At 41.8% G+C, this 26,980-nt stretch overlaps 2 protein-coding genes across 7 annotated transcripts in view; one reads left to right on the top strand and one right to left on the bottom strand.

Moving 5' to 3' along the window:
- Window positions 1-7,471, top strand: part of drp2 (dystrophin related protein 2) — a 190,699-nt gene extending 183,228 nt beyond the window's left edge. For 2 of the 4 annotated variants that reach the window (XM_084950478.1, XM_084950497.1), the window contains 3 exons: window positions 3,227-3,347; window positions 3,500-3,586; window positions 4,025-7,471. In XM_084950478.1, coding sequence (XP_084806604.1) covers window positions 3,227-3,347; window positions 3,500-3,586; window positions 4,025-4,044 — 228 coding nt within the window. In that variant the 3' untranslated portion in view covers window positions 4,045-7,471. The remainder of the gene's footprint in view (window positions 1-3,226; window positions 3,348-3,499; window positions 3,587-4,024) is intronic. The other 2 variants (XM_084950489.1, XM_084950508.1) reach the window with 1 other exon arrangement.
- A 97-nt stretch (window positions 7,472-7,568) lies between these two features.
- Window positions 7,569-22,487, bottom strand: LOC146392600 (uncharacterized). 3 transcript variants are annotated; one of them, XM_084950527.1, is made up of 9 exons: window positions 22,409-22,487; window positions 21,207-21,309; window positions 16,861-17,040; window positions 16,301-16,489; window positions 15,534-15,710; window positions 14,142-14,283; window positions 9,849-10,471; window positions 9,034-9,439; window positions 7,569-8,475 (listed from the first exon to the last, which is right to left on the bottom strand). In XM_084950527.1, the coding sequence occupies exons 2-9, from the start codon at window positions 21,300-21,302 to the stop codon at window positions 7,742-7,744; spliced, it is 2,547 nt and encodes an 848-aa protein (XP_084806653.1). In that variant the 5' UTR covers window positions 21,303-21,309; window positions 22,409-22,487; the 3' UTR covers window positions 7,569-7,741. The 3 variants fall into 3 exon arrangements, with proteins under 3 accessions (XP_084806653.1, XP_084806662.1, XP_084806671.1); XM_084950536.1 differs by lacking the exon at window positions 22,409-22,487 and adding an exon at window positions 20,737-20,860 and having other exon boundaries at window positions 21,207-21,297; XM_084950545.1 differs by lacking the exon at window positions 22,409-22,487 and having other exon boundaries at window positions 9,034-9,175; window positions 21,207-21,302.
- Between the last annotated feature and the right edge of the window lie 4,493 nt (window positions 22,488-26,980).

Raw genomic sequence — 26,980 nt, 5'->3', positions numbered from 1 at the left:
GGGGGGCAACGATACACAAAATTCACGGTTCGGTTCGATACTTTGGTGTCACGGTTAGATATTTTTTCGATACAAAAAAATGTTCATGCTTTTTTAATTTGTCATTTATTAAAATTATGCATATATATTTTAACTCAAACGTACAGTTTTTAAATTTAATGTTGCTGAAACAACAAAGGGATAAAATAATAAATCTATCTGATCGAGAAATCACTCATCTTTGGAAAAGAGAGTTTATTACAGAGAAATGGCTCTTTCCAAAATAAAAGCTATACTATACGCTTCTTCTGGGCTATATTCTCAGCAGCATATTAAACATATCAGGTCCCCATAAGGAGAATCATGTGCTAACGGCTGTCTAAATGACTCCGGTAAAGTTTGTAGCATGCATGCTTGTTGTTTTTGTCTGCTTCCACTTATCTTTGCACTAGGATGATGTCGGCGTAAATGTGCTGTCATATTCGTTGTGTTCCCACTAGTGCTGTCAGCGTTAATCTGAAATGACGTTAACGCCACAACACGGCAAATCTCTGTTAACGAGCTACCGCGGATCGCCCTGTGGGTGGGGCTGGACGGCGTCAACACATTAACGAGCAAACTGCGCTAACACACTAGTTCCCACCATGTAATTGAGCATTGCGTGGCACATCCAACATACTGTTTTACTTTTGTCCATGACGTGCTTACCTTCAGGGTCATACTTCACATGAAGACCAAAATAGTTCCAAAGGCCAGATCTGAATTATACGGAGCCCCGCAGGGGACATGGGAGAAAAAAAAATTAAAAGTTTTAGCCGCATTCTTCGGACGCCGGATCGAAGCCGACCGGGAGGTCGAGGCACGATGTGCCGGGAAAGCGGTGTTCCTCCCGGCTGTAGTAGGTCTTGAGCTAACGGGAAAAATGCGGCTAAAACTTTTGCGAGATCTCGCAAAAGTTTTGCGAGATCCCGAGTTTGTTTTGCGAGATCCCGAGTTTGTTTTGCGAGATCTTGCAAAACTTTTGCGAGATCCCGAGTTAGTTTTGCGAGATCTCGCAAAAGTCCGTCTTAATTTTTTTTTCTCCCATGTCCCCTGCGGGGCTCCGTAGAATTAGGGTGGGGGAGGTTCAATTTGCCATGTTGCAAGGAGAGCTTAACTTCTGTCTCGCTAGCTTGCCCTGCGCTCAGTGAATCTGCGCTAGACAGTGCAGCCTAGGCGGAGTAGTCGAGCGCAGATCCACTGAGCTCTCAACACAGACAGCATCGTCAGATGAAAAGTTGATAAAATAAATTAAAAATTTTGTATTGTTCGATACATATGCGTACCGAACCGAAAGCACCGTATCGAACGGTTCAATATCGATACGAGTATCGTTGCACCCCTAGTTTTTATGTGTACTTCTAAGTCTACCAACTAGGTTTTACAGGCAAATACTTTAGGTGCAGATCTTTAAAAAAAATTACATTAGACAAAGATTATCGCTGTAAATGTAAAATAAATTAATTTAGAAAAAAAGCTATTCAAACCTACCAGGCCACACGTGAAAAACAAATTGCCCGCCCTCATTAAATCAAGAATTAATTGTGATTAACCACATTTTTTGGAAAGCTGCACCCAGGTCTCATTACTGACAGACCTGTTGAATCACAAAACGCTTAAACAGAATCTGTCTAACAGACTGAAGTGAAGATCTTTGGGAACATATTCTGTGTGCTGATGAGACAAAAGCTGAATTTTGTGGAAGGCCCGGGAATTCTGTTCTCTACCAGAAAATCCCAAAAGAGAATGTCCTGCCAGCTCAAGTTCAGTTGGGTTATGTACCAGGATAATCATCCGAAACACACTAACAAGTCCACATCTGAATGGTTAAAAAAGAAAAATTGAAGGTTTTGGAGTGGATTTGTCAAATTCCCAACTTAAATCAGACTGAGATGTTTGGCATGATCTTAAACAGGCCGTTCATGCTTGAAAATCCTCCAGCGTGTGTGAATTAAAACAAATCTGCAAAGACGACTGGTTTGCAGCGATGTGAAAGACTCATTGCCAGGTATCACCAGCACTTGATTGCAGTTCTTGCTGCCAAGAGTGGCACAACCAGTTATTAGGTTTAGGGGACAATTAGGTAGGTTTGGATATTTTGAATAGAGGACAAATATTTTGGCACAGCACTGTATAGTTCTTGATTTCTGTAGCTGCAGTTTAAAAAAAGGGGCACAGAGGGAAATTTAACCTCACCAGTTTTCAATATTTGTATTCCTCACAGACAGCACAGATAGCAGATAGCAAAGTTCTTGAAATACACTGATAAAAGTACAAAAAGGCACACAGTGTTCATTTAAAAGAAGGAATGGGAGTACAAAGAAGTACAGTATGGAAGGAGTTAAGAAAGAGGATAAGCCTTAATACACTCTGGAGCGTCATATAAAAGGATTTACTGCGGTGTAAAGGAAAGGTGTGGCAAAGAGATAGGCGAGTGGGAGCTGACACTCACAGTTACTGGTTACTATAATGGCAATGTGTAAATTGTTGTCAGTGGGAGTATCTAAACTGCACACTCAGGCCACAGAATAAAGAGAAAATGAAGGGAATAAATGACAGTAGGAGAAAGAACAGGAACAGGATGCTGCATCTTCAGGTTAAAGAGAGCAAGAGGCACATATTCCTGGGTTAAAAACATATAGGGAGGGGAAAAAAGCTATTTGAATTCTTTTCTCTGTGGACCTATATCACAGTTTCATTTCCTCAGAAAATAAAATCTGTAGAATCTGCAGTCTGTAGTCTCTAGAAGTATATGTATGAATCCCTCCCAGTCTCTACAGAGACTCCTGTTTTGCAGCAGCTACTGAACTTACTCACCTCTGGAGTATTGCCACAGTGTTGCTAAAAACAATACGAACCATGGGAATGTTGCATATAAGATCTTCGAGAGTTACACTATCCCCCTTTGATTCTGAATTGAGGCATCCATTGTGGTGTCAGACTGTTTTCTGCAATGCTTGTCTGTGCAGTGCAACTCCCTTTGGCTTTTATCTACCTATCAAAGCACAAATCACAGTAACCTGATGAACAGCTGTTGGGCAAAATTGCCTTTTTAAATATTTTTTCTCTGAGTTCTCATTTGAGGACTGCCGGCTGCCATTAAACATCACATTCATTGCTATCTGAAAGGCAAAATGACTCTGATGTCTGAAATATGATAGATATGAGGGGTTATTTAGAAAGAATGGTAATAAGTCTCTCCCAAAAGCAGCCCAAAGATGATTCAGAGGCCAATGGATCAGAACCATCAACCCTGTCTTCTCCTGTGTCTGGAGGAGGACACCATGGGGAGCCAGCTAGCAGAGAGACTACAGACACTGAAGCAGCAGGTCAGTGACATGCAGCCAGGCTAAGATGAGGGCTTGACATATGCATGCATGCTAAATGTAAAACCTTATCTTTTCACTGAGAAGTAACATTTTCTGTGGCGGCTTGAATCCGTGTGTGTGTGTGTGTGTGTGTGTGTGTGTGTTTGTGGCAGGAGATGATTTGGAGCATGAGCAGGACACGGTGCTGCAGCTCCAGGAGGTCATTGAGCAGCTGAGAAACGTCTTCCCTTCAGAACCTGGTGAGTTTGTTTCGGCTACATGGATCTTTGCTCCTGTAGCACTCCACACTTCAGAGACAGCTTCTTTGCTCCCTCCATGGCCCTTGGGACCGTGAGAGATGGAGAGGAGAGCAAATATGTACTAGTGTGGATCGATAGAAGGGGAGGGGGTGGGGATGGAAAGATTGAATGGCAGAGAGGAGAAGTAAGATAAGAGGGTGACTGCAGCAGAGAAAGACAGAGCGTGTCACTGTCACACACTTTGCCACAGTGCCCCACTGCATTTAAAATGCAATTTGCTGGGCAATCCAAAGCCTGTAATTTGAACAAAGAAAGGGATTATAATAATTATAGCCTTCTTAGTTATAACCAAGAACATTTCCTTGGTCCTTTGCATGTGCTCCTAAACTTGTTAACCCTTTTCTTTTCTTTAAATTCTCTTTTATATCCTAATTTCAGGCACCACATCACACATCTAACCCTGAGTGTGCCTGGAGGAGCAGAAAGAAAGCCTGAAAGAACGCCTGATGGCAGAGGGAGGAGCTCTATACAGCTGAGGTCAGGCCACAGTAAACCAGGCCATGTGACGACTGCAGCAGCAATGATACTTAGAGCTAACACTCTACTGGAATTTTGTGCACTAAAAGCCTTTTTCATGCAAACTGCTAAAGGCTCACGCTGATGTCCTTTTGGCCAGGCTGTGCTTCATAGCTTCAGTGGCGCAGCCTGACACCATGTTAACGAGCCAAAGGAAACTAATGTTAGCAGCAGGTCAGGGAGAGACTAAAGTGATGGAAAATGCCCAGCCAAGACACTGTGTTTACCAGTATTTGTGTAGTCATTCAGAGGTGGGAAGCTTTATATCAGTCTGCAGCACAAATTGGACCTTACGTGAAAAGAACCTCAAAAAAATGCAAAAGGGGAATAGGAAGGACATCCATTGTTTCTATCAAAATGCCTGTATCTTCAATGTGTGTGTTTTCCCCCCTCCTGAATGTGTTGTCATGGTTGTTATTTTTGTATTTTGAAACAAGGAGGTGAGCTAAAGCTTAACCGTGTAAGCTAGATCAGGGCTGGGCTTGACTACATTTTATGTGGCTGCGTGGTGCAGACTGTCAAGGAGTTGACAGCACCCACAACGGGCTTATTTACTTTTTCAGAATGACACATTATCAGTTAAATCCATGACTTATTTGAGACAGCCAAAGTGCCCGCTAGCACAGCGCCTCTGTATGCACACACTGTGTTCCTCTAATCCTGTCTCACTGCTTGTCGCACTCATTGCTTGCCTCTCCTAAGTGAGCCCTTTACACCCATACAGCACTAACTGCACTCAGTGTATGTGCACACACGTATGCTGCTACACACGCACCCCCTATTTGCAGTACCCCCCACGCATCCACCCACATTATGCACAAATAACCTCCCTGCATGATCGATAACATGTGCTGTGATGTATTGCCACAAATACACCATAGGCCAATTTCATAAAAATGGAGATCTATTTCATCTCGAAGGATATAAACAAGTTCTCAGTGGTAAGCCAATTTGTTTTGTGAATGAAACTGTGTTTTGTTTAGGAAATGTCTGCTGATAAATATCAGCATGCATGCCACTGCTCTGAGATCTTAGGGTTCTCCTGCTATGTGCAGACAGAAGGAAGGAGCTCCTAAAAGTTAAAGCTCCCCCACCCCTCGATATGCTAATTCCAAAAACTACAGGGGGGGTATAAGGCACACCAAGATAACTCAGTCCCACACCAGCTCCATTCTTAATAATCCCTTCATTCCATGTAGATTTGAAAAGAACAGTAGCTACTGACTCTGCATGTGTCATTTCCCCTCATGTTAATGCATACTTAATTGCTTTTAGATTTACAAAAGGATGTGTCGTTGATATGGTTTCACCCTCATCGTATCAAGCTCATAGGGTGCATTTTGTTCTAAACATAGCAGAGTCAATTAATGCCTTAAAACCAAGCTGAATCCATAAAAGACAAGAATTTGTCTTTCTCCTTCTTGTTTCATTATGCTTTAATTTCAGGGAAGGAGGTTGCGTGAGGCGTGTGTTTGTGCACTAGTGTCTGTCAGTCCCCGGACAGACCTGTGGTTGATTGGAAGTGACAGCTGGAATGGAAAAGTGTGGATCACAGCATGTGAGCATCCATAGGGTGAAACCGGTTAAATAAGGCTTTTATGAGTGAACCCATGGTGCCAGGTATGCTTGGAGGGAGTAAAGATCTAAGAGACAAGAGAGGAAAGGCGGAAAAAAAAAAACAATCCATTTATTGCTTGAGGGCTGGTGGGAGAGATCCACTTTGATGTGCCTGCCACAGCAAAATCTCCAGAAGCAGGACTAAAGTTTGCCTGAAACAATGAAGCTGTGGTTCTGTGTGTTTCTCTGTACTCAAACCACCCCATTCTCATAGAAAAGATAGTCACATATATATTGAGGAATCCATGCTAAACTTTAAAAATATCATTCTGACCCCACATACATGAGTTTAAAACCCATGTGCTGCATTCATTATGGGTTCTTCCTCCAGGCACATAGCACTCACATTTGACACCATCCTCCTCAGCACTCGTTGCCTGTTAGTTTTGATACCGTTGCTAGGGAACTGCCCCCAAGGACGAAGCTCCACAGGTTTACAAGTTGGAAAGGTGATGTGCCATTCATAATACAAATGCTAATAGCCTTAAGGGAAGCAAGAGAGGCCCTTGGTTCCCAAACACAGCTCTCCTTTTCTTCACTTCCACCTCCACTGAAGCCTGCCACTGTTAAGCTGCTGAAGATAGTCATTACTATTTGTTGAATCCATCTCCGCATCAGCACTGCTTGAGAATTTGTTTTGTTAAAGCTCTCGCAACTCAGAACAAAGAGCAGCTGCACAGCTCGTGGGAGAAAAAAAAGCCATGATAAGCAATGTTTATTCATAGACATTTATCTATTGGTATTTACACATCTCATTACACAGTGATGATTATCCATTGCTCTCAGTTGCTCCATACGTTTCTATGTGGATACACAAGATGATGGCGCAGTGACAGGTTGTGAAAAAGAAGGGGAGACATCCCCCCCAGTAGGACTACGCATCAACAGTTGTCATGTTTATTTTAACACCATATATTGGCGAAAGAATGACACAAACATATACGCACATAGACTAGGTAGTTATACCACAGGGTTACATTGCAATTCACAGTTTGTCCCAACATTTCACTCTGCTGCTGCTTGACACCGCCATCCAAATAAATGATGATGCGTGACTGTGTGATCATCTGAGGTCTCATCCGTGTGCACATTTCTTTACTCCTAGTGGCTTCCTGTTTTGCCCCACACACACTAACACACACTGCTCCCTGTGGCATGACTGAAGCCGTGTGAAAAAAGGTTCTCTACATAAGCCGGAGTCACCCCCAGAGGACACCGCTATCACTGTTCAGACTTCTGTTACTGCATGTAACTTGCCAACATGCTCCACAGGCCCTGTCATTAATCTGCCGCCTCAGTGTCAGACCCTCCCTCCTGTGTTTACCAACACGCATCTAAATATGTAACAAGGACACATGCGCTTGTATGTCACGCAACATATATAAGTTTGTTACTCTAACACACTCATTTTTTTTTTCTGATGAAATGAGGTTTCTTTTCTTCTTTGTGTGTTCTTTTAAATCACCATTAATATACCTCATTAATCATAATGTTTGACTTCTTTAACACTTTTGATTTCCTGTTTTATTGTCCAGAACTCAAAACACTTCTTTTCGTCTTTTCTCTGGAGTTTTTAATCTGTATTTAAAAAAAAAAGGGTTTCTGAAGAAAGGCTTTTTACTGTAATAACAAGTGGGTTACTGGCTGCTTTCTACTCTTTGTGTACAGAAATAAAAGTTTGTATTTGGCAAACTCCTTGTCTGCTTGTGTTATTGTTTTTTTTTGTTTATTTCATGTGACTGCAGTTATCCCTTTGAGATTTGAATAATGAAAGTTAACTCAGAATGGTGCCAAATACAGGCTGTTTTATATTAATTTTTCTTTCTGTGTTTATATTTGGATTTGTGTATGTCCCATTGTGAGGCTTGTGTGCTTGTAATTTTTTTTCTTACTCTGTTATTCAGTCTGCCTCGACTTCTACCTTAAACCTTTGCTTCAGCGCAGAAAAAACGGCTCATTGGTCTATTCTGATGCAGTGCCACCCTTTTCTGTTTTAGCCCTGTTGGCTTTGTTCCCTGAGTTTGTTCTCTTTGGCTGTGGTGCAGCACTTGATTGACATTTTACCTTCTTTCTCGCCTTATCGCGCACTGATCTCTTGCTCGCTGCATTATCTTTGCCGGAGCTGGCGGGCGCAGGATCTCTATCTTTATCTATTGCTTGATTATCTGGTACACCCAGCCCAGCTTCATGAACCACGGCCTTCTCTATACTTTCATTATCTAACCCCTCTCCACTCGCTCTCCCACGCTCTGGCTCTTTATTACCCTGCTCTGCTTTCACATCTGGATTTTTCCCTGTTTCTGCAACATCCACCCCCTCTGTCTCGACAGGGGTGCATTTCTCTGAGCTTTCCATCTCCTGGCTCTTAGTGTCTTCAGTCTTCTTATCTGCATTAATATCTGCTTTAGCTTTTCCTTCTGTGGCTTTTGGAGGAAATTTGACGTTCTTCTTTCTGGCTGCACTCATGGCCTTGGTCCCACCAGGCCCCCACTTCGCCTGTGTTGTATCCCAGTAAGTCTTGTTCTGACTGGCATGCATAGAACGCATGCTCTGGCCCAGATTCCTCAGTTCCTGCCGCACAAAGGGTTTAAACTTCTGGTCCAGTTTCTCCACCATATCAAAGTCTCTTCGAGCTTCATCCTCATTGCACAAAGCAGCATGAGCCCGAGCCCTCTGGTACACTGCCTTGAAATTACCTATTGAGAAAAGAGAGTGAATAAGTATAAATGGCAACACTATTGACTCGTAAAGACCTCAAGAGGCAACAGGAGGTAAGATTGATTGGTAGGCCGGCAAGAGTAAAACTGGAAAGCCGTAAAAGTTGAAGATAAAAATAAATACCACAGGCGTTAACTACACTGAATGCCAGCGGTGAGACAGGAGATATAGTAGGAGGCGAACGCACGAGAGGAGTAAATGAACGGGAAAGAAAAGCATAAAAACAACCTTTTCAGATCGCCCTAACTATTAATAATTCATCATAGCACAAACAAAAAGAAAACAATGAATTCATTTTTGACTGTGATGATTGTGAATGTTTGGTTTCTTCTTTCTCTGGTAAACACAAAGATCAAGGCTTGTTGCACTGTGAAGGCAGGTGTTTGCTGAGGGCTGGCAGGAGAACTTGAAATTTTTTAGCTTAAAAATGATAGGTTTTTTGGGGTTGTTTTTTTTCTGTACGCACTAAACCGGGGTATATTTATATACTCAAGTATCTATTTCTATATCAAACTCAGTTTTCATTCTAATATTACCTTTGTGTTTCTTCAGCAGCTTGGTGTTGAGCTCCACAACTTGCTGGTATTGTTTTAGCTCCAGCATGCACTGGCTGAAATTAAGAGTCAAAGGAAGACGCACTTTCTCCAGCGAATCCCAGTCCTCACCCTGTTGATCCACCTGCAGAGAACAGAGAGTGGACATGAAAGTCGGGTAGGTGGGAGGGTGAGGGCAAAGGAGGTGGTAGTGATAGATGGCGAGAGAAATGTTGAAAAGATGAAACAAAGGCAGGGGCAAATATATAAAGCGTTGGGAGGCACGACGAAAAAGCTCGGATGTGGAAAATGATACCGGGAGGAGGCAGAGGAGAAATAAAGATGGAAGTGGGTGGGTTGAGGACAGCGGGGAGTTTGTTGTGTGTGAAAGGCATGAGGGAGTTAGACACTGAGGTGTGGCAGAAAGGAGAGAGTTTAAGAAAGAGAAAAGAAGAACAGGCAAGCAGTGTGACAGTGATATCTCTGTGGATAGCTGTTATTTTTAGAGCACTTTCTCTGCTCTTCACTTTGCCAGCGTACCTACAATGCCACAGCTGCTCTTCAGTAAAAAAGCAACAATGACAGATGATTACAGTTTACAAGCCACAGTGAGTCGCGGTCCTTTAGCAAGACTGCTTTCTGGCATGTTCGACTATTCATCACACTGAGTGGATTGAACCGGCGGCTATTAATGTGGTATGTCCATCTGGGTACTGTCATCGCAACAAAAAGCTCTATTTTACATTCAATTGCCTGGAAAAGACAACACAATTACTTGAACGCTTTTACAAACCCTCACTTAATCACCAATTACTTACTTTATTTTGAAGGCAGTCCACATATTCTATAGCCTCCTTGAACTTTCCAGAAGCTTCTTGAAAGTGGTTCTCTTTAATAAGGAAATTTCCCTCATTCTGCAGCAACATGACCAGTCGTAACATCTGCTGCCAGTCCTTGCCTTCTGTTTTATTGCAAGTGTTTAAATTCACTGCAGAAGAGCTTGCTTCTTCTTTGGTAACTGTTCCCTCAGTCAGTGCAACCTTATTTTCCCCGAGGTTCTCTTCATGAACTTCTGCATATTCAGGGAGAGATTCTTCGGAACCATCTCCCACTTCATCATTTGCCGCTGTTGTCGCACTTTCAGGATGTTCTTGTTTTCCCTCTTCTATCTCTCCTGTCTGCTTCTCCTCCTCATCATCATTCCTCTCTGCCTCCCCCACTTCATTTGTGTTTTCATTTTTCTCTAGCTTGTTCCAGTATTGCTCCTTCTCCTCCCAATATTTCTCCTTCATGCGCTCCGACAGGGCCTTCAGCTCTCGATGGATGAGGGACGCCAAAGTGATGTCAAGTTGAGCCACCATGTTGAAGTCTCTCCGGGCCTCCTTTTCATTCCACACAGCAGCGTGGGCTTTGGCTCTTTTGTAGTAGCCTTTGACACAGTCTAAGAAGCAGAAAAGGCAAGAAACAACAACACAGTGAAATAATAACTGCAAAAAAACGTAAATCAATCTGATATGCACGTTGAAGCACAGGTGGTTATTTATAAGCATAAATCTGCAAAACTCTAATAAACCCTAAAAAAAAAAAAAGCAAATAAGCAGTACATGCTTATTTGCTTTCCAGAGTTGAATAAGATATGATGCAACAAATGAAAAGCTGAAGCTACATCTAGTGGGTTACTTGAGCTTCATAAAAAGACTAGAAACAGAGAAAAACAGCAAGCTTGGCTCTGCCCCATCCACTTCTACAGCTCACTAACAACCCCATTGTGTATTTGTGAGGGAAAAAGACTAAAAAATGTAGTTTTATCAGATCAAACAACCAAAATACAGCGTGTTAATTAGGTAGCTTTAGAAATGACTGTGGAGTGACCTTTGAATCGAGTTAGGCTAAGTGTTTCCCCCTTTTTAGAGTGTTTGTGCTAAACTAAAACGATTTGCTGCTGGCTGTACATTTTATTTAAAGAACCTCGTCTATGAAAATCATATTTTTGAAAGTCAGTATGGCTTCCCCAGACCTGCAGTGTTCCAATGACAAACCCAAAAACAGAGATTCAGAATGTAATGTACATTTGCTGCTCATCCTTTGCACCCTTGTAAGTTGTTCTTTTTATAACACTAATAGTTTTGACATTTGATACTTATATGTTACACTTCTCTTTCAGTCTTTTTCAGAATGTCATGCTCCATGTGAGGCTGACCTTGTGTAATTTACGAAGTGCTTCAATCTTCAATCTGTGTTGAGGCAGTGTTTCATAAATAGCAAACTGCAGAATCCAATCTTGGTGGGTCTAAGAGTTTGGTAGCATGAAAGCTAATGTTATCAGTGTAGACTTATTTCATTTAAGCTCAGTGTAGCTGCTGCTGTGCAGCATTGCCATGTTAGGAGGATGTCAAGATGCTGAAAATGGTTGTACTTCAGGGGAAAATAATCATCCACGTAATATCTAAAAGGACAAATAGGCATGGAAGTGTAAACACAGGCCTGTTATTTTTCTCTCCTTTGATATTCCCTAGACTGAGTACACCTAAAAATCTCAGACTTACAAAGCATCATTATGAGACCTTACTATAAGTGCACTAAAAGCTTCCCAGCGAGTATTAAATTGCCTTAATTATTTGTTTTGTTTAGTTTTTAAAACCTAGCACCTAGTCTTTGTTTTCTATGCTCAAGGTAGTCTGTTTGTGTGTTTGTGTGTGTGTGTGTGTGTGTGTGTGTGTGTGTGTGTGTGTGTGTGTGTGTGTTCCAGGAATTTTTCTCTCCCCTGACCCAGCAGAGCAGCAGCCTCACTGTACAGCATATCTCCTGCTTTACAAATTGAACACTGGGTTTTTCCTCCCGTGCTTAACAAAACACTCAGTTTCGCAGTTTGGACCACCACTGTGCACAGGGAGTGTGCAGGGGGCAGGCTGCAGGCAAGTAGCTGATGGAGGAGGCAGGAAAGAATTTGCATATTCACAGATCTACACATATCAAATGAGACAAAGGTGTTGAGTTACAGCTAAGCCAATTCAAGGCATAACAGTGTTTTTTGTTTTTTTTCATGCGAAAAAAGATGAACAAAGATGGGGTTGTTTTTTTCTCAAGCATTTAATTAAAGACCAAAAAGTGAATAACTGCATTTCCCAAATTGGAAAGTGCAGACATGTGGAAACACCATGCGAACACATTGCAATGCCCCTGTTTGTGTTTAGTTTAGATAGACACATATAATTGAATTTTCCTGTTTCTCTGCATTTAATTTCCCTCTACGCTAAATCTTCGTTCAGCCAGCAGTTAAACAGATTTCACTGTCGCCTCTGGCAAAGCAGAGACGGTGCAGTGATCCTTTTCTAAAGAACAAATGGGTTGAAGGGATGAATCAGCAGCCGAGTGGCTGACAGGAACTCATGCAGACAACGTGATACTGATGACAGGAGGAACAACAACAGCACGAAGAATGCAAGCAGAGTGGTGAGCAAAAGGAGACGGAAGTGTGAAATGAAACTAAGACACAGCTAGAAAAGGACTGGAAAAATTAAACTGAGCACAATAAGAGAGGAGAAGAGTAGAAGAAGGTGTATCAATGCGTGTGTGGGGGCTACATGCTTCTAAGCTTCATAAAGAGCCCTGCAGCTTTGTGACAAGTGCTCAAACTGGGTCGGGAAGCCCAGAAAATCCTGCCCACCATATCCATGCTAAACTTTTGTGCTCAGTTTACACATCTCCTTCTATTGCCACACATAGTGTTGTGTTTGCATCATTTCAAAAGACGTTACATTGCATACACTACTTTCCAAAAGACTTATCTTTTCCTTACAGCCTAACCTTCTCCTTACACCATGAGTACTTTTTTTTTGTCCTTAAAGGAAAGGTAAGTCACCATAATGTGATAAAATAAACAGATTTAAAGCTCCACATCACAAATAATGCAAAAGTCAAATACACAACACTGGGGAAGTGGAAACGCCAGACTGAGAAGAGAGTAAAATAAAGACTGCCTCAACATGGGCATAATTCATGAGGCTCTGAAGTGAAGGCTGTGCCAGCATAAGAGGCTACTCTAGGATTTTGAGTAGCCATGGGTATGACAGTGCAATTCCAGGACTGCTTCAGCTTTAAAATTGTCATTAACAAGAAACAGTTGCAACATGCAGTAAAACCAGTGCAGGCATCAGATTCTCATCTGGCAGCTTTTTACAAGATTTTGAAATGACTGTTTTTGTTAAGCCTGAATCGAGAGGTGCAAATTAAACTGATAACGATGACGGTTATAAAGAGTGAACTGATATTATCCCAACTTAGTTTATGAGACTAAAAAATAACACCAGGAGGCATCTATGTGAAGGCCATCTGGCTTTCCTTCAGATTTAAAATTCATGCATCAGAGTGGCATCAATCTTCCTCTATCTTGTCAAGAAAGCAAATAGCCAAATGTATCAAAATGTCAAAATTCCTATAAGTCAGTTACAAACGAAAATGTTAATTATTTCTAGAAAATGTCAATGTTATAGGACATTCTCGAGGATATTCTGGTCAAGCTTGCTCTGAATCACTTTGCATGAATGACACTTAGACTTGCAGGTAGAATTTTTATAAAGAAAACAAACCTCTTCACTGACATGTATAAGCAAAAACAGCTCTAAAGTCTTAAAAATGGAAAAAGATTTCTGTCAAATGTAAGATTTCTTTATTTTTACAGCTCTAGAAAGAATAAAAGATTTGGAATCATTTTAAATAGTAATGGCTCTCATGTGTAAATTACACTAGCCCAGCTAACAAAGGCTGATGATAGCAAGAATTGGACCTTATCCCCCCTCCCCCTTTCAAAGTTTGGGCACAGCAGTACCCTGGAGGTTAGAGAACTATGAGCATATGGTATCACTGCTGGTTCAAATCTCTGGAGGGAAAGAGTGAATAACAGCCCTGCACTGCTGAACTACTTCTGTGCACAGGATTAAGCTTGCTGATACAACCGTGCAAATGTGAATCTAGGTGACAGGAAATTTATAAAAGTGTGCCCTGTTGATTCTCCCGAAAAAAGTCAAATTAAAGATGTTTCTTAATCAGAAATGATGAGAATAATCAGAATAAACCCTCACAATTCTTCTTTCTCCAGCATGTTTCTTTACCTTTGTGTTTCTGCAGCAGCTCATCCATGTGCTCTATGACTTCATAGTACTCCTCCAGCTCCAGCATACACTGGCAGTAGTTCAGCTCCAGGGGGACAATCATTCGACCTAAGTTAATGTAGTCTATATCACCTGGCATCTCCTACACAAGAATGCAGATTTAAAAGAAAAACAACATGTTCATTCAACACGTTGCGGTACACATGAAAAGTATTCTCAGTTCTAAACTTGTTCCACATTTTGTCATGTTACAGCCTTATTCAAAAATCAATTGAATTTATTTTTCACCTCAAAATTCTACACGCAATAACTCATAACGACAAAGGGAAAACCTTTACTTGAAATTCTTGCAAGTTTATTAAAAATAAAAAACAAAAATACAAAATGCACATAAGTATTCACAGCCTTTGCTCAATACTTTGTTGAAGCGCCTTTGGCAGCAGATACAGCCTCAGGTCCTGTTGAGTATGATACAAGCTCGACACGCCTCTTTTTGGGTAGTTCTTCTTTGCAGGATCTCTCAAGCTCCATCAGGTTGGATGGGGAACATCGCTGAACAGTCATTTTCAGCTCTCTGAGAGATTGTCACGGTGTTTCTAGTTTTCTTATGTTCTCGTTTTACTATTGTTTAGTTTCGTTCTTCCTGGTTTAATCATTTGTATTTCTGTTGTGTGTTCTTGTTCATTTAGTCTGTTCTCATTTGTGCCTCCCTGCGTAGTCTATCGTGTATGTTTAGTTCTGTCTCCGTGGTCATTCTTCTGTGTTCCATGTTTATCAGTTTGTTACTCTTGTCTCTGTGCTCCGGGTTCGTGCTTCCCTTGCGTTTCCCCAGTTAGTCATGTCTCAGTGTCAAGTCTGTGTCTTTGTGAGTGTCTCTTGTTTCCTGTTTTACTTACGTTGTTCTCGCTGTTTTAATAACTATAAGAATTCAGTACATTTAATTATCATTTTTACTTTACCAAATGTTTAAGGCCAGCTATCTGTAAGCCACAACATGAAACCTTCAAATATGTCTAAAACTGTTGTGCGTTCACCTTAACATAACTTTTCTTCTCCCTAGAGTATTGCGCTATCCTCACACCCCACCACCCACCTTCTCTGCTCTTATCTAAGACAGGTCTCCTTTTTTTTCTGCTGCCTGCCTCCCACCCGGCTGCATGTAATCAGGGACACCGTGAAGCAGAGCAAAACAGGAAAACAGGAATCTCCCACTGGAAAAGAAGGAGCTGCATGTCCCAAAAACCCCAAATCCTGAAGAGACCTCAGAATTCACAAGCTTCCCCAGTACTCATTTTGCATGTCCCTCCCCACACAAACACACAGACAGATTCACACAAACAACACACACACCCTGCCTACATCCCACCTTTCTTCCAACCGCTCTTCACTCACCCTAGACTGGACAGTTTTTAGCAGCAGGACAGCTTCTTTGTACTTGCTGGCAGCATCTCTGTATTTCTTCTGTTGGACCAGAGCATTGCCCTGCATGTGGAGAACTGGCACTGTCTGCAGCTTTTCATCCTTTTCCATCATCCACGACTCTCTGTGGTAGGACATGGGGTCTCCTACCTGCATAGGAGAAGAAGATAAATGATGCAAGTGAATTTTAAACAGGTACAAAGCATGCGTGAGAAATTTGTCTATTTTATTACAGTTATTTAAAGCTACAGTTAGTAGTTATTTGAGTCCACCAATAGCAATAATAATTGTTTAACTTTAAACTTTGCTTATATACTTTCAATTTGTGATAATGAAAGTTTTACTTTATTTTGATGAGTTGCAAAACATTTCTCCCACTGAAACGCTAGGTCCAGATAAATAGAATCAACTTTTTGGAATTTCTTTACTTGGATCATTGAGCATGCATCAAGACATTACATAAAGTATCTACATTTTTCCACTGCTGAAGATTTGTCAGCTGATGTGAAACAGAAATAATGTTAATGTACAGCCACCAATACTGGACTCGCTAATTAGTCTCAAGCTTGTTTGGGAAAATATAATATTTCAAAGCTGAATGTTTTAGACAGAGAGGCACTTTAGTCAGTGCTGTCAGTAAATTTTAGAAAAGCATAAGCTGGTGTAGCGTAAGCTAAAAAGTGGGATAAGCTGTTCATTCTCTTCTTCCGCTATTCACTGTCACTGTCACAGATGCTTACCTGCAGCAGCTCCATAATAAATACGAGCGGCTGAGGAGTCCGCATCAGCTCATCCAGCTCCGGGAAACCCGTGGAGTGATAGTGGAACAGGTTTCCCATTCCGCACATGTGTCTCTGACCCTCTAGAGGGTCTTTCCCTTGAGCGATCAGTCTCATTCCCTTGGACACAATGGGGTACAAGCCTGTGTGCTGTGAAATTAGCACATCAACAAAATCATGCACGCAACATCTAGAATAAAACACAGAAGCACTTAATCATGCTAACCCTCTGGTTCTGGCAGCCCGTGCCAATCAGCCTTACAAGAAAAAACACAAGAAGTCGCACAATTTTACTTGCAAATTACATTTTCCTCCAGAAGGAAAAACAGAAAAAAAAATGCACAAAGAGATTGCTTTGTTTATGTTTATATTACTGAGCATGTAGGAGGCTACAGAACGTTGATTCATGTGCATTATAATGAGGAGTAAAAGCTTCCCTTTCCCAGTCATGAACACTTATTACATCCTCTCAGGGGCCAGATATCTCAGAATGTGTGCGTGCGGTTTGTAATCCAACTCACAATGGCATCACACCAGAACTCAGCCACCTCTCCAACACGCATGGATGTCAACAGGGTCTCCCAGACTTCCATCTTAAACATCTTTCCAACAAAGATCTCTGCCGGTCTGCCAGCTAGTCGGCTGTCATCAATGACTGTCCTCTCGAAGTTGTCCAGCAGTGTCTGGAAGTGGAAAACCAGCTTGGAAAGTGGGAACAGGGAGAGTACAAGAGATTAATGACACAATACAGTCAGTGGAGACTTCATTAGACATATAAAGTGGCCACTGATTTTTCAACAAAATATTTAATATACAGTGTGATGAAAAACATTTAGCCCTTTCCTGATTTCTTAGCTTTTTGCATTTTTTGTAACATTTACATATTTCATGAAAAATCAAGTTGTTTACAAAAGAAGACAAAGATAAGCTGTCTGAGTATAAAATACAGTTTTGATGATGATTTTATTTATTAAAGGGGTAAAAGCTATCTAAACTTAACTGGGTGGAAAATTAATCGTCCTCTCTTGTTAAATCAGGAATTAGTTCCGATTAACTTTTTTTTCCCACTTTCACACCCAGCCTGACTGCTGCCTTTTGAATTGAGAAATAGAAGCAATCTGACAAAGTAAAAAAGTCTAAAAGAGCCCAAAAAGCAAAACGTAAAGAAACGTAAGAACAGACGAAAAACAAAGTCCCTGACATCTATCAGTCTGGGAAGGAAAAAGCCATTTCTAATGCTTTGAGACTCCACAATGGGAGCCATTATCCACAAATAGAGAAAACCTGGAACAGAGGGGAACCTTTAAGCAGTGGCCAGCCTACAGAAATTACTTCAAGAGCATCAACTAATCCATGAGCCCATAAAAGAACCCAGAACAACATCTAAAGAACTGCAGGCCTCACTTGCCACAGTTAAAGTGTTCATGATTCAACAATAAGAAAGACGAGGGAACAATGGCATCCATGGGAGAGTTCCAAGGTGAAAACCACTGCTGACCAGAAAGAACACGAAGGCTCGTCTCACCATTCGCTATAAAAACCTCTTAACTGAAGACATCCTGAAGACTTTTATAAATATATTATGTCCCATTGCACCTGGATGACTTGCTGTAATTCATTGAACCATACATTTTTCCTCTCTTCCAGAAAATCTTAAAGGAGAATCAAAGGAGCTTGCAAAGAAAAGCTTCTGGGCTTCTTTAAGTTACTTGAAGACGTTTCACCTCTCATCCGAGAAGCTTCTTCAGTTCTAAGGTCAAATGGTGGGGAGTCCCAGATTTAAACCTAGTGGGAGTATCCCCCCACAGAGGGACAAAAGGACCCCCTGATGATCCTCTAATCGCCTGAGCCAAGGTGTGAAACTGGGTGTGGGTCCCAATCAGCCAGAGTTTCGGGTGAGCTCATTGTGAAACCTGGCCCCACCTTATCATGCGGATTCCTGAGGTCAGATGGCCCAGGATGTGAGTGGGCGTTAAGGCGTCTGGGGAGGGAACTCAAAACTGGATTATAGATGGCAGAGAGTTGGTGTCGTAAACCACCGCCTCTGTTCAAAGATGGTCGCTCACAGTGGACATAGATGGCTTCTTTCACTCCTCTTTCAAACAATCTGTGAGATTACAGGACAGGACAGGCGATTAGAGGATCATCAGGGGGTCCTTTTGTCCCTCTGTGGGGGGATACTCCCACTAGGTTTAAATCTGGGACTCCCCACCATTTGACCTTAGAACTGAAGAAGCTTCTCGGATGAGAGGTGAAACGTCTTCAAGTAACTTAAAGAAGTCCAGATGCTTTTCTTTGCAAGCGCCTTTGACTACGATGACCTGGATGACTGAGAACCTTCACAGACTTAAAGGAGAATGTCCAGCCATCATTTTGTCCCAAGCACACATGGGTTATCCAGCAGGACAATGAGGAATTCCACCTCTGAATGGCTCAATAACAACAATATGAAGGTTTTTGAGAGGCCATAAGTTAAGACATAAATCCATACTTTGAGATGACCTCAGAACACCTCTAATGTGGCTGAATTACAACAGTTCTGCAAAGAAGAGTGGGACAGAAATTCTCCACAGAGATTTGAAAGACTCATTGCCAGTTGTCACAAACGCTTGATTACAATTCTTGCTGCCAACCAATTTCTAGTTTTAGGGGGCAATTACTTTTCCACATAAGGCTAGGTTTGGATACGTTTTTTCTCTTGATAAACTGAATCATCATTTAAAAACAATATTAAAATTAATTTGACCACCTGAAACATGTAAATGTGACAAATATGTAAAAATTATATATATATCAGAAATACGTTTTCACAGCACTATACAGAAATAATAACTTTAAAAAATATCTTTGTCTGCAAATACTTACATCACCACCTAAATCTTGAAAGTTTTCTTAAAGAATTTTCTGCAGTCAATATAAAGGATCTACCACATCTTCTCAAAGCCCATTGATTGTCCTTTTCTAGTGAATGTTAATTTGTTCCATTGATTGCAAGCTTTAAAAGCCCATTAAATCAATGGCTAAAACAAAAATAGTTTGGAATTACAACAAGAAAACTAAAAAGCCCCCTTTGTCATTTCCAAAAAAAAAAAAAAATCCAATTTAACTTGAAAATTATTTTCTGGTATATTTTGTAAATATAATTTACAGTAAGTACTAGGGATGGGTACCGGTATCCGGTGCCATGATGGCACCGGTTCTGACATAAACGGTAGTAACCAGACCGAAAAGCAGCGCACATTTCGGTGCTTTATTTCGGTGCTTTTTTTTCCTGAGTTGTGATACACTTTAGATTCTAGCCAATCATTTTACGTTTCTGAGGATAGTAGGCGGGTCCAGGTACGTACGTTCTTTTAGAGCAGAGCTACAGATTAAAAATGCCCAAGGAGGACCGGTCAAATGTATGGCTGTACTTCACAGCAAAATATGCCAACTCAGCAGCCTGCAACAAGTGCTTTAAGCTGATACTGTGATACTGTCAAAGGAGGTAACTCCTCAAATCCGATGAAACACCTGGCGACGCATAGCGTTTTTTTTAAAAGCCGAGAAATGCGCCGTATTTGATAGCTTGCTGCGAGACCTCACTCCGTGCACATCTACTGCGGGTGGGTTGCCAGTTATCGGACCCGGAGCAACATCCCCCAAAAACCCGAAGAATAGAGTCCTGGCCCCTAGCCCTGCCAGTGTAGCAGAAATGATGACGGATGATGATGGCAGCAGCAGCCGTTCTTCTCTGCGTGAGTCGCTTAATGTTGTTCGTGTGTAATTTACGTTGAGTAGGCTAACCACGTTATTACATTAATGCATGTAAGGTGAACTAGCAAACATCATCATAGCTACATGCGGCTGTCTTCTTGTTTGATGGCAGATACTCCCTTCACCCTGGCCAAAAAGGCTAAAATGACCAAAGAAAAAGTGGAAAACAGTTAAACATGAGAGGTTTTTGGATAAAGTTTGTGTTTTTTCCATTGTTTAAGCACTGCTTCCAGCCAAGAGTGATACCATAAATCCCCTATAGCTGCAGAAAAGGCTAACATTGTTATCTTTTTACAAAAAAACAGCTGAACATGAGAGGTTTTTGGACAAAGTTGGTGTTCTCCATTCTTTAAGCACCGGTTCGAGCACCGTTTAAGCACCGGCACCGTTTCAAAAGTACCGGTTTGGCACCGGTATCGGATAAAACCTAAACGATACCCATCCCTAGTAAGTACTTTTAAACGGAATGACATACATGATATATTCCAGACATCATCTGTTTGCGTGCATCTAAGAGTTGTCAAGGTTATATCAGCACCCTGACTTAAAAATAATGTTGGATCTGTGTAACCTTATTTATAGCCTGACAGATTGTGTGTAATCGCAACAGTCTGATAACTGTGTGAACAAATGGGAATCACCTCACTGGGGAGGGAACGCACACATCCACACACGCGCGCACAGGTAAATGGAAATTCATGCTGGCATTGTCATGGAAAATATTTGTCACAGTGTCCAGGCTCGGTGCCATATGGCTGGATGTGACTAGGAAGGGAAAAAGTCGGAAACCAGCAGATCAGTGGAAGCACAGAAACAAAGATACAGTGCCAGAAAACATGTTGCAATTTGGTTGACCAAATGTTTGCTCTGTGTGCATGAGCCAGATACAGAATAAAATTTCTAACTTCATGAATAATTCAACAGAATCTAATTGAAGTGGGCATTGCAACACACAGCTAAAAATAGACACCCAAGATAGACATTTTTTTCCCCCCATGGAACATGAATTACTCCACAATGGTTATTATTGTACACACAATCATTGTCTTCAACATTGCGTGATAACCTACCCTAACCATTAGGTTATCACGTTAACTGCAATTTAGAATACCTTTGTCCCAGGTGGAAAGTGAGGTAACGGTCCACTGCCTCCTGCCAGAATTTTCTTCCTGACACCTGGATAGTTGAGAAGGTATGTCTCCTCCATTGCCACGCTGAGAAACAGAAAAGTGTGTTTTCGAAATGTCTTTCTCCCTCTAGCTGTGTTCTTTTGACTTTCTGATTAGCCTAGTGGCAAGAGTCTTGGCTAGTTTGCTGCTCTCTGACAGATGGTAGGATTAGACAGGGTTTGGAGATGGCCACTTTAATCTGAGGAGCTAATCCCTTGCCTACTCCGGTGATTGGTGGGGGCAATCCCTGTTGGAAGGAGAAGGGAGAGGCGGGGATGACCGCTGAATCATGTGGATGAGAAAGGCCGAGATCGGTCTGGAACAAGTAAAGATCATTCTGGAGGAAGGGTGCTCTGATGACGCAGTGATGTCCTAAAGATGCAGCTGTCCCTCAGTTGGGAGGCAGAGGGTGTACAGAGAGCATCCTTCCAATGTTTAACGGCAACTAAATCTGGCCTTAGGCTCCAAGTATTCATTACTTTTATTGTTAATCAAACTTTTTTTTTTAGATTAGATTGTTCTGCTAGTTTTATTTATATTTATATTTAACTTCATTATCATTTATTTATCTGGGCAAAAGTCTAGTTGAGATCAAAATCTCTTTGCCAAGAGAGACCTGGCCATGGGAGCACAGGAAATTACAACCAGTACAACATATAAACATGTAACAAAGAAATAAATACAATATTTTGCACAGACAAGTGCAAAATATTGCACTTGTCTGTGCAATATTCTGTTCTAAATTTGGGGACAAACATTTTTATATTACTGTAAGAGTGTATGACGTATTGGTTGAGGTTGAGGTTTTTACACATATAGAAACGCAGATAAGAAGGCACCAGTCCAAGCAGAGATTTATAGATAAAAGCCAACCAATGGGAAAGTCTGCAGATATAAAGAGATGGCTATTTAGTAGCAAACAGATAACAGTGATGTAAATGATTTCCACAGCCAGTGCAGTATTCAAGCTCTTCAAGTACTGGTCAGGTGCAATCATAAAAAGAAGATCACCATAACATAATAAAAGTAAAAAGATGTAAAAAGTTGCATAAATCAAGTGTTTCTTCACTTACTTTAGGTTTCATCTTGGATGCAAACCTTTAAATGCGAGTAGTAAATGCTCATTTCTGATCTTTAATGATACCTGGAGACTTGTAAGATGTGGCCATTTCACTTTGAGCCCCTTGAATGTTTTGATCTTTAGGATAGAAAACAACTCCGTCCATCCACTTCTCCTTTTCAGGGTCATGGGGGTCACTGGAGCCTATCCCAGCTATCTAAAGGTGAGAGGCAGGGTACATCCTGGACTGGTCGCCAGTCTGTAACAAGGCTAATACACAGAGACAGACAACCATTTACACTCACCTTTTCACACCTATGGGCAATTTAGATTTTTCAATTAACACTTGGTATTGAACTCAGGACCTTCTTACTGTGAGGTAACAGTGCTAACCACCATGCTACCACGCTCTTTAATCTTAAAATACATTAAAGTGTGTGCCATAGTACTGATTCTGAGCCAATAAACAAAACTTGTAGCTGAGATAGACTATTCATGCACATATATAGGACATCTATTTCAAGGACACTTAAAATAACATTCTATAGTACACTCTTGAGTCAGATGAAAACCAAGCCCCTATTGTTGCTCATAACCGGTAGTTTCACCCTCTTACTTGAGCAAACCTGTCTCAGGCTTGATTGGTACCTTCTCCCGGTGAAGAGGTTCAGCTCTTTCAACAGATGTTCGGTGGAATTAAAACTGGGATTCATAGCAGGGCACCACATAAAGGTCACCTTCTCAACCCGTGTGGAGAGCTTTTAAATGTATACTTTGGGTCTTTTATACGATTGGAGGAGCCATGACCTGCAAGTGAGACAGAGCTTTGACAATAGATATGTTCCACCTTGATACTTGATGCACTGTGCCGTGCAATGTTCGATGTGATTTGTGCACAAGCCCGTAACATGTCTTTTACTAAAAAGGAGGCAATTCATTTTTCATAGTGAAGATTGTGTCCTTTTCATGAAACTTCATTTCAGATTCTGTTTTCCCTCTGTGAACCCGGAGCTGATGTAACTTACCAAAAAGCTCTTAATCATGTTTCCTCTGTAAAAGGACTCAGAAATACTGGCTTGTCAACATGAGCTTTTCTGTTTTCTCTCTTAAAAGAGGGGTCATCGTGGGTCTCTCCCCATACACCTGCTTTGATCTCGCCGGCTTGTTATATTTGTTTCGACTTTATTTGGTTCTTCTTCCTTTTTGTTAACATGTTAAATCTTTCAGGTGATTTTTGTCTGTTGTGGTCGTTTCTCATGAGGTTAGCAATGGTCCCGCAGACGTTGAGCCTCCTAATAATATTACAAATTGTTATCATAAAAACATCAATATGCCTTGAGATGGCCATGCAGCCTTTACCTCGATTTCTTATTGTGCACACAACACCTAAAAACATCCATTTGGAGACTTGAACTATTCTGTTAACACTAGATTTACTAAACCTGCGCAAATTTGCGTAACTTCCCTAAACCCAACACCTACTAGAATTACTGGCATTTTTATTTTATGGTGCAAGTCCCGAGGTGTTAATCACCCCTGCTGAGATTTTCACGGGTCGTCAGCTCGTTTCTCCTCCAGCTCTTGTTGTGCAAACCACCCATTATCCTTGAGGCCTGGCACATTTGCATTTGCTCACTCAGAGTTGCTCAGATCCAAGCCAGGCCAAACCTCTGTGTTACAACCTTCAGAAATTCCTGCCATATCGATACAAAAGACACACATTCACTATATATGGGTACACAAGTCTGTTTTATTTCAAAGTGTTTGAAACTTTACAGCGTTTGCAGACCCAGTGTTCATCAACCCTGCATTTGGCACAGGTGAATTTGTGACATGTTGCACAGGTAAACCTGCTGCGATTCCTGTTGCAGCTCTCTTGCACCTGACACTGCGTTGTCTTTCCAGTCCCTGGCACAGCAGCTGCTGCAGCTTCAGCAGCCTGCCTCTGTGCTAATATTTCCTTGGCTGCATGAATCGGCAACGAAGTTCCTGAGCTAGAAGACTCAGAAACAATCTTCTTTTGCCTGTCCACCCTGTACATGCCTTGTACAAAATGTAGGCATTCCCCACTGCCAGGTCCAGCATATTGTAGAAAACTGCTACTGGCCACCTGTGTGTTACTGCTCTTACGGAATACATCCGCGCAAGTTGAGGAAGTTCACGCCGGACTTTATTCACCGTGCCCAGTAACGTTGTTTTGCGCTGCAGCAGTCTGTGCGACAGTGACAGTGAAGTAAAGAAATTGTCCGTTGTGACGTTTCTCCCATCATCCAAAAACGGCTCCATCAGTTTCATGACCACGTTCTCTGCCAGCCTCTCTCCCTTCTGACGACTAGGGTCCTTTCCCAAGTAAGAAGATGCACTGCAGACATATTTGGTGTCCAAGTCTGTGGCCATCCAGAACTTGATCCCAAATTTGTCTGGCTTGGTTGCGATATACTGTGTGAATGGACAACGAACCTTGGTAGGGAACAGTTGTTCATCTATGGTCATGTGTTCTCCTGGAGTGAAACTCTTAGCACAGTTCTCGTTGAAGCGTGTCCAGATGTCGGAGATCGCTGCAAATTTGTCTGTTTTCACCCGTTCTGCCCGCGTGTCCTTGTCATCAAATCGAAGGTGTTGCATAATTGAAATGAATCTATCTCGGGGCATTGTCTCTTTGATTACTGGCACCAGAAATCTTTCTGACCAGCAATCCACAATGGCACCAACGGGACACATGTTTGCTCTTACAAACAGAATTGAAATGAATGCCATCAGTTCATGAACTGACAAATTCCAGTCCAGCTCTGCTCTGCGGGCTTGATGTACCGTGCAATCTCTGATGGTGTGCAGCATTCCCACGTCTAACAGGCAAAGGAAGGTTTGGAGCACACTTGTAATTTTAAGCTGTGGGAAGATAAACAAATAGAGAACGGTAAATTTACATGAACCTCACTCTAAATGGGTTTATCTAAATATCATATGCAATATGGTAATGACAAACCTTAGCAGACTCTGTGGGTCCAGCTTGCGCAGTGAAGCATGAGCGATTTGCTCCTGCACTGGGCATTCCATTGTCCTCTACCCACGCAGTGCCGTCTTTTGCCGTCTGGCTCAGACAGGGCTTCCCAGTACCACGGGGCCTCTTCCGAGGAGGCATGTTGGGTTCTTCCGTCTCCTTTTCAGATTCTCCTGAGGAGGTATCAGTGGCCTGCTGGACAAATGAAACCTCTCCTCCATCAGAATCTGCTTCGTCCATTTCCTGAAGCAAGGCCCAAGCCTGTTGCGCGGAGAGGTTCTTCCTGCGTGGCAGTGATACGGAGGCCATCCTGATGTGCGTTCTCAGAAATGCGAAGAAGAAATGATTCTCCCTCGGTCTGCTTTTATGCACAGCACTGTGCTGTAGTCAAGCAATGCCACTCCTGCACATACACAAATCTCTCCTGGTTGGGGGAGGGTGTTTTGCACAACAAAAGCAGGAGAACAATGGAGCTAAAGGCCTGTGAAAATCTCAGCGGGGTGCTAGCACTAGAATTACTGAGCCTTTTTTTCCCTGCTGTCCCTACTACTACATTTACTAACCCTGCGCAAATTTGCGTAAATTCCCTGAACCTAACACCTCCTACCACCCTGCTGAGAGGCCTTCAGCTCCATTGTAGGGTTGTAACACAGATTTTTCTCTTGCCTTGGATCTGAGCTACTCTGAGTGAACAAATGCAAATGTTCCAGGCCTCAAAGATAATGGGTGGTTTGCACAACAAAAACAGGAGGAGAATCGAGCTGACGACCCGTGAAAATTTCAGCAGGGGTGATTAACACCTCGGGACTTCCACCAGAAAATAAAAAAGTCAGTAATTCTAGGAGGTCTTACCGGTAGGTTCAGGGGATTTACGCAAATTTGCGCAGGGCTAATAAATCTAGTAGTAGGGACTTGCACCAGGAAAAAAAAGGCTCAGTAATTCTAGTGTTAAACACAGTCCCAGATAGCCTGTATTAAACCTGCACCTGTATTGGCTTTTGCTACGGGTTAAAGTTAGGCCAGTCTGGTGTGCTGACAGCCAGCTTTTTTTTTTTTTTTTTTTTTTAAAAAGAGTTGTCAGACACATAATATATATGTGAAGATCTACAAGAAGATATTTGTGTTCACCCTCCCTTCACTTCCAGCTCCAACAACAACTTTTGTCAACGTGCTGCAGTGGAAGATTTGTGATCTTGTGATTTGTGAATAATTACGCACACCCCACTTTTCAGTTATTTATTTGTAAAAAAATGTTTGGAATCATGTATGATTTTCTTATGTATAACTAGACTTTATGTATATTATGTAAGGTGTGGATATATATGTACAACTCTGTGTATATATGTTTATGGACAGGCATGCAATGTAGTGACAAGGATTGACAAGAACTAATATTGCATAATACTGCACATAAAAGCTACTACTAATATGGTGTATTGTAGACTGCAGGTACTTTGTTGTTGAGTCTGACAACGATTGGAAGGAAAGACCTTCTCCTGAATCTCTCCTGGTTGGGGGTTGGGGGAGGGTATGTTTGCACAACAAAAGCAGGGGAACAATGGAGCTGAAGGCCTCTCAGCGGGGTGCTAGGAGATGTTAGGTTCAGGGGAATTTACGCAAATTTGCGCAGGGTCAGTAAATCTAGTAGTAGGGAC

This window comes from Perissodus microlepis, chromosome 2 (assembly GCF_051167445.1).
Source record: "Perissodus microlepis isolate ML-2025 ecotype Zambia chromosome 2, ASM5116744v1, whole genome shotgun sequence".
NCBI lineage: Eukaryota > Metazoa > Chordata > Actinopteri > Cichliformes > Cichlidae > Perissodus > Perissodus microlepis.
This window is presented reverse-complemented; position numbering and strand designations above follow the sequence as displayed.

Excerpts from the sequence above, each read along its gene's own strand:
- LOC146392600 (XM_084950527.1), bottom strand. The coding sequence starts at position 21,302 with ATGGAGGAGACATACCTTCTCAACTATCCAGGTGTCAGGAAGAAAATT. Across the intron at positions 16,490-16,860 it reads AGTTCTGGTGTGATGCCATT|CACACAGGCTTGTACCCCAT; the intron begins GTGAGTTGGATT and ends CTAATTTCACAG. Across the intron at positions 8,476-9,033 it reads GCTGCTGAAGAAACACAAAG|GTAATTTCAAGGCAGTGTAC; the intron begins GTAATATTAGAA and ends TTTTCTCAATAG.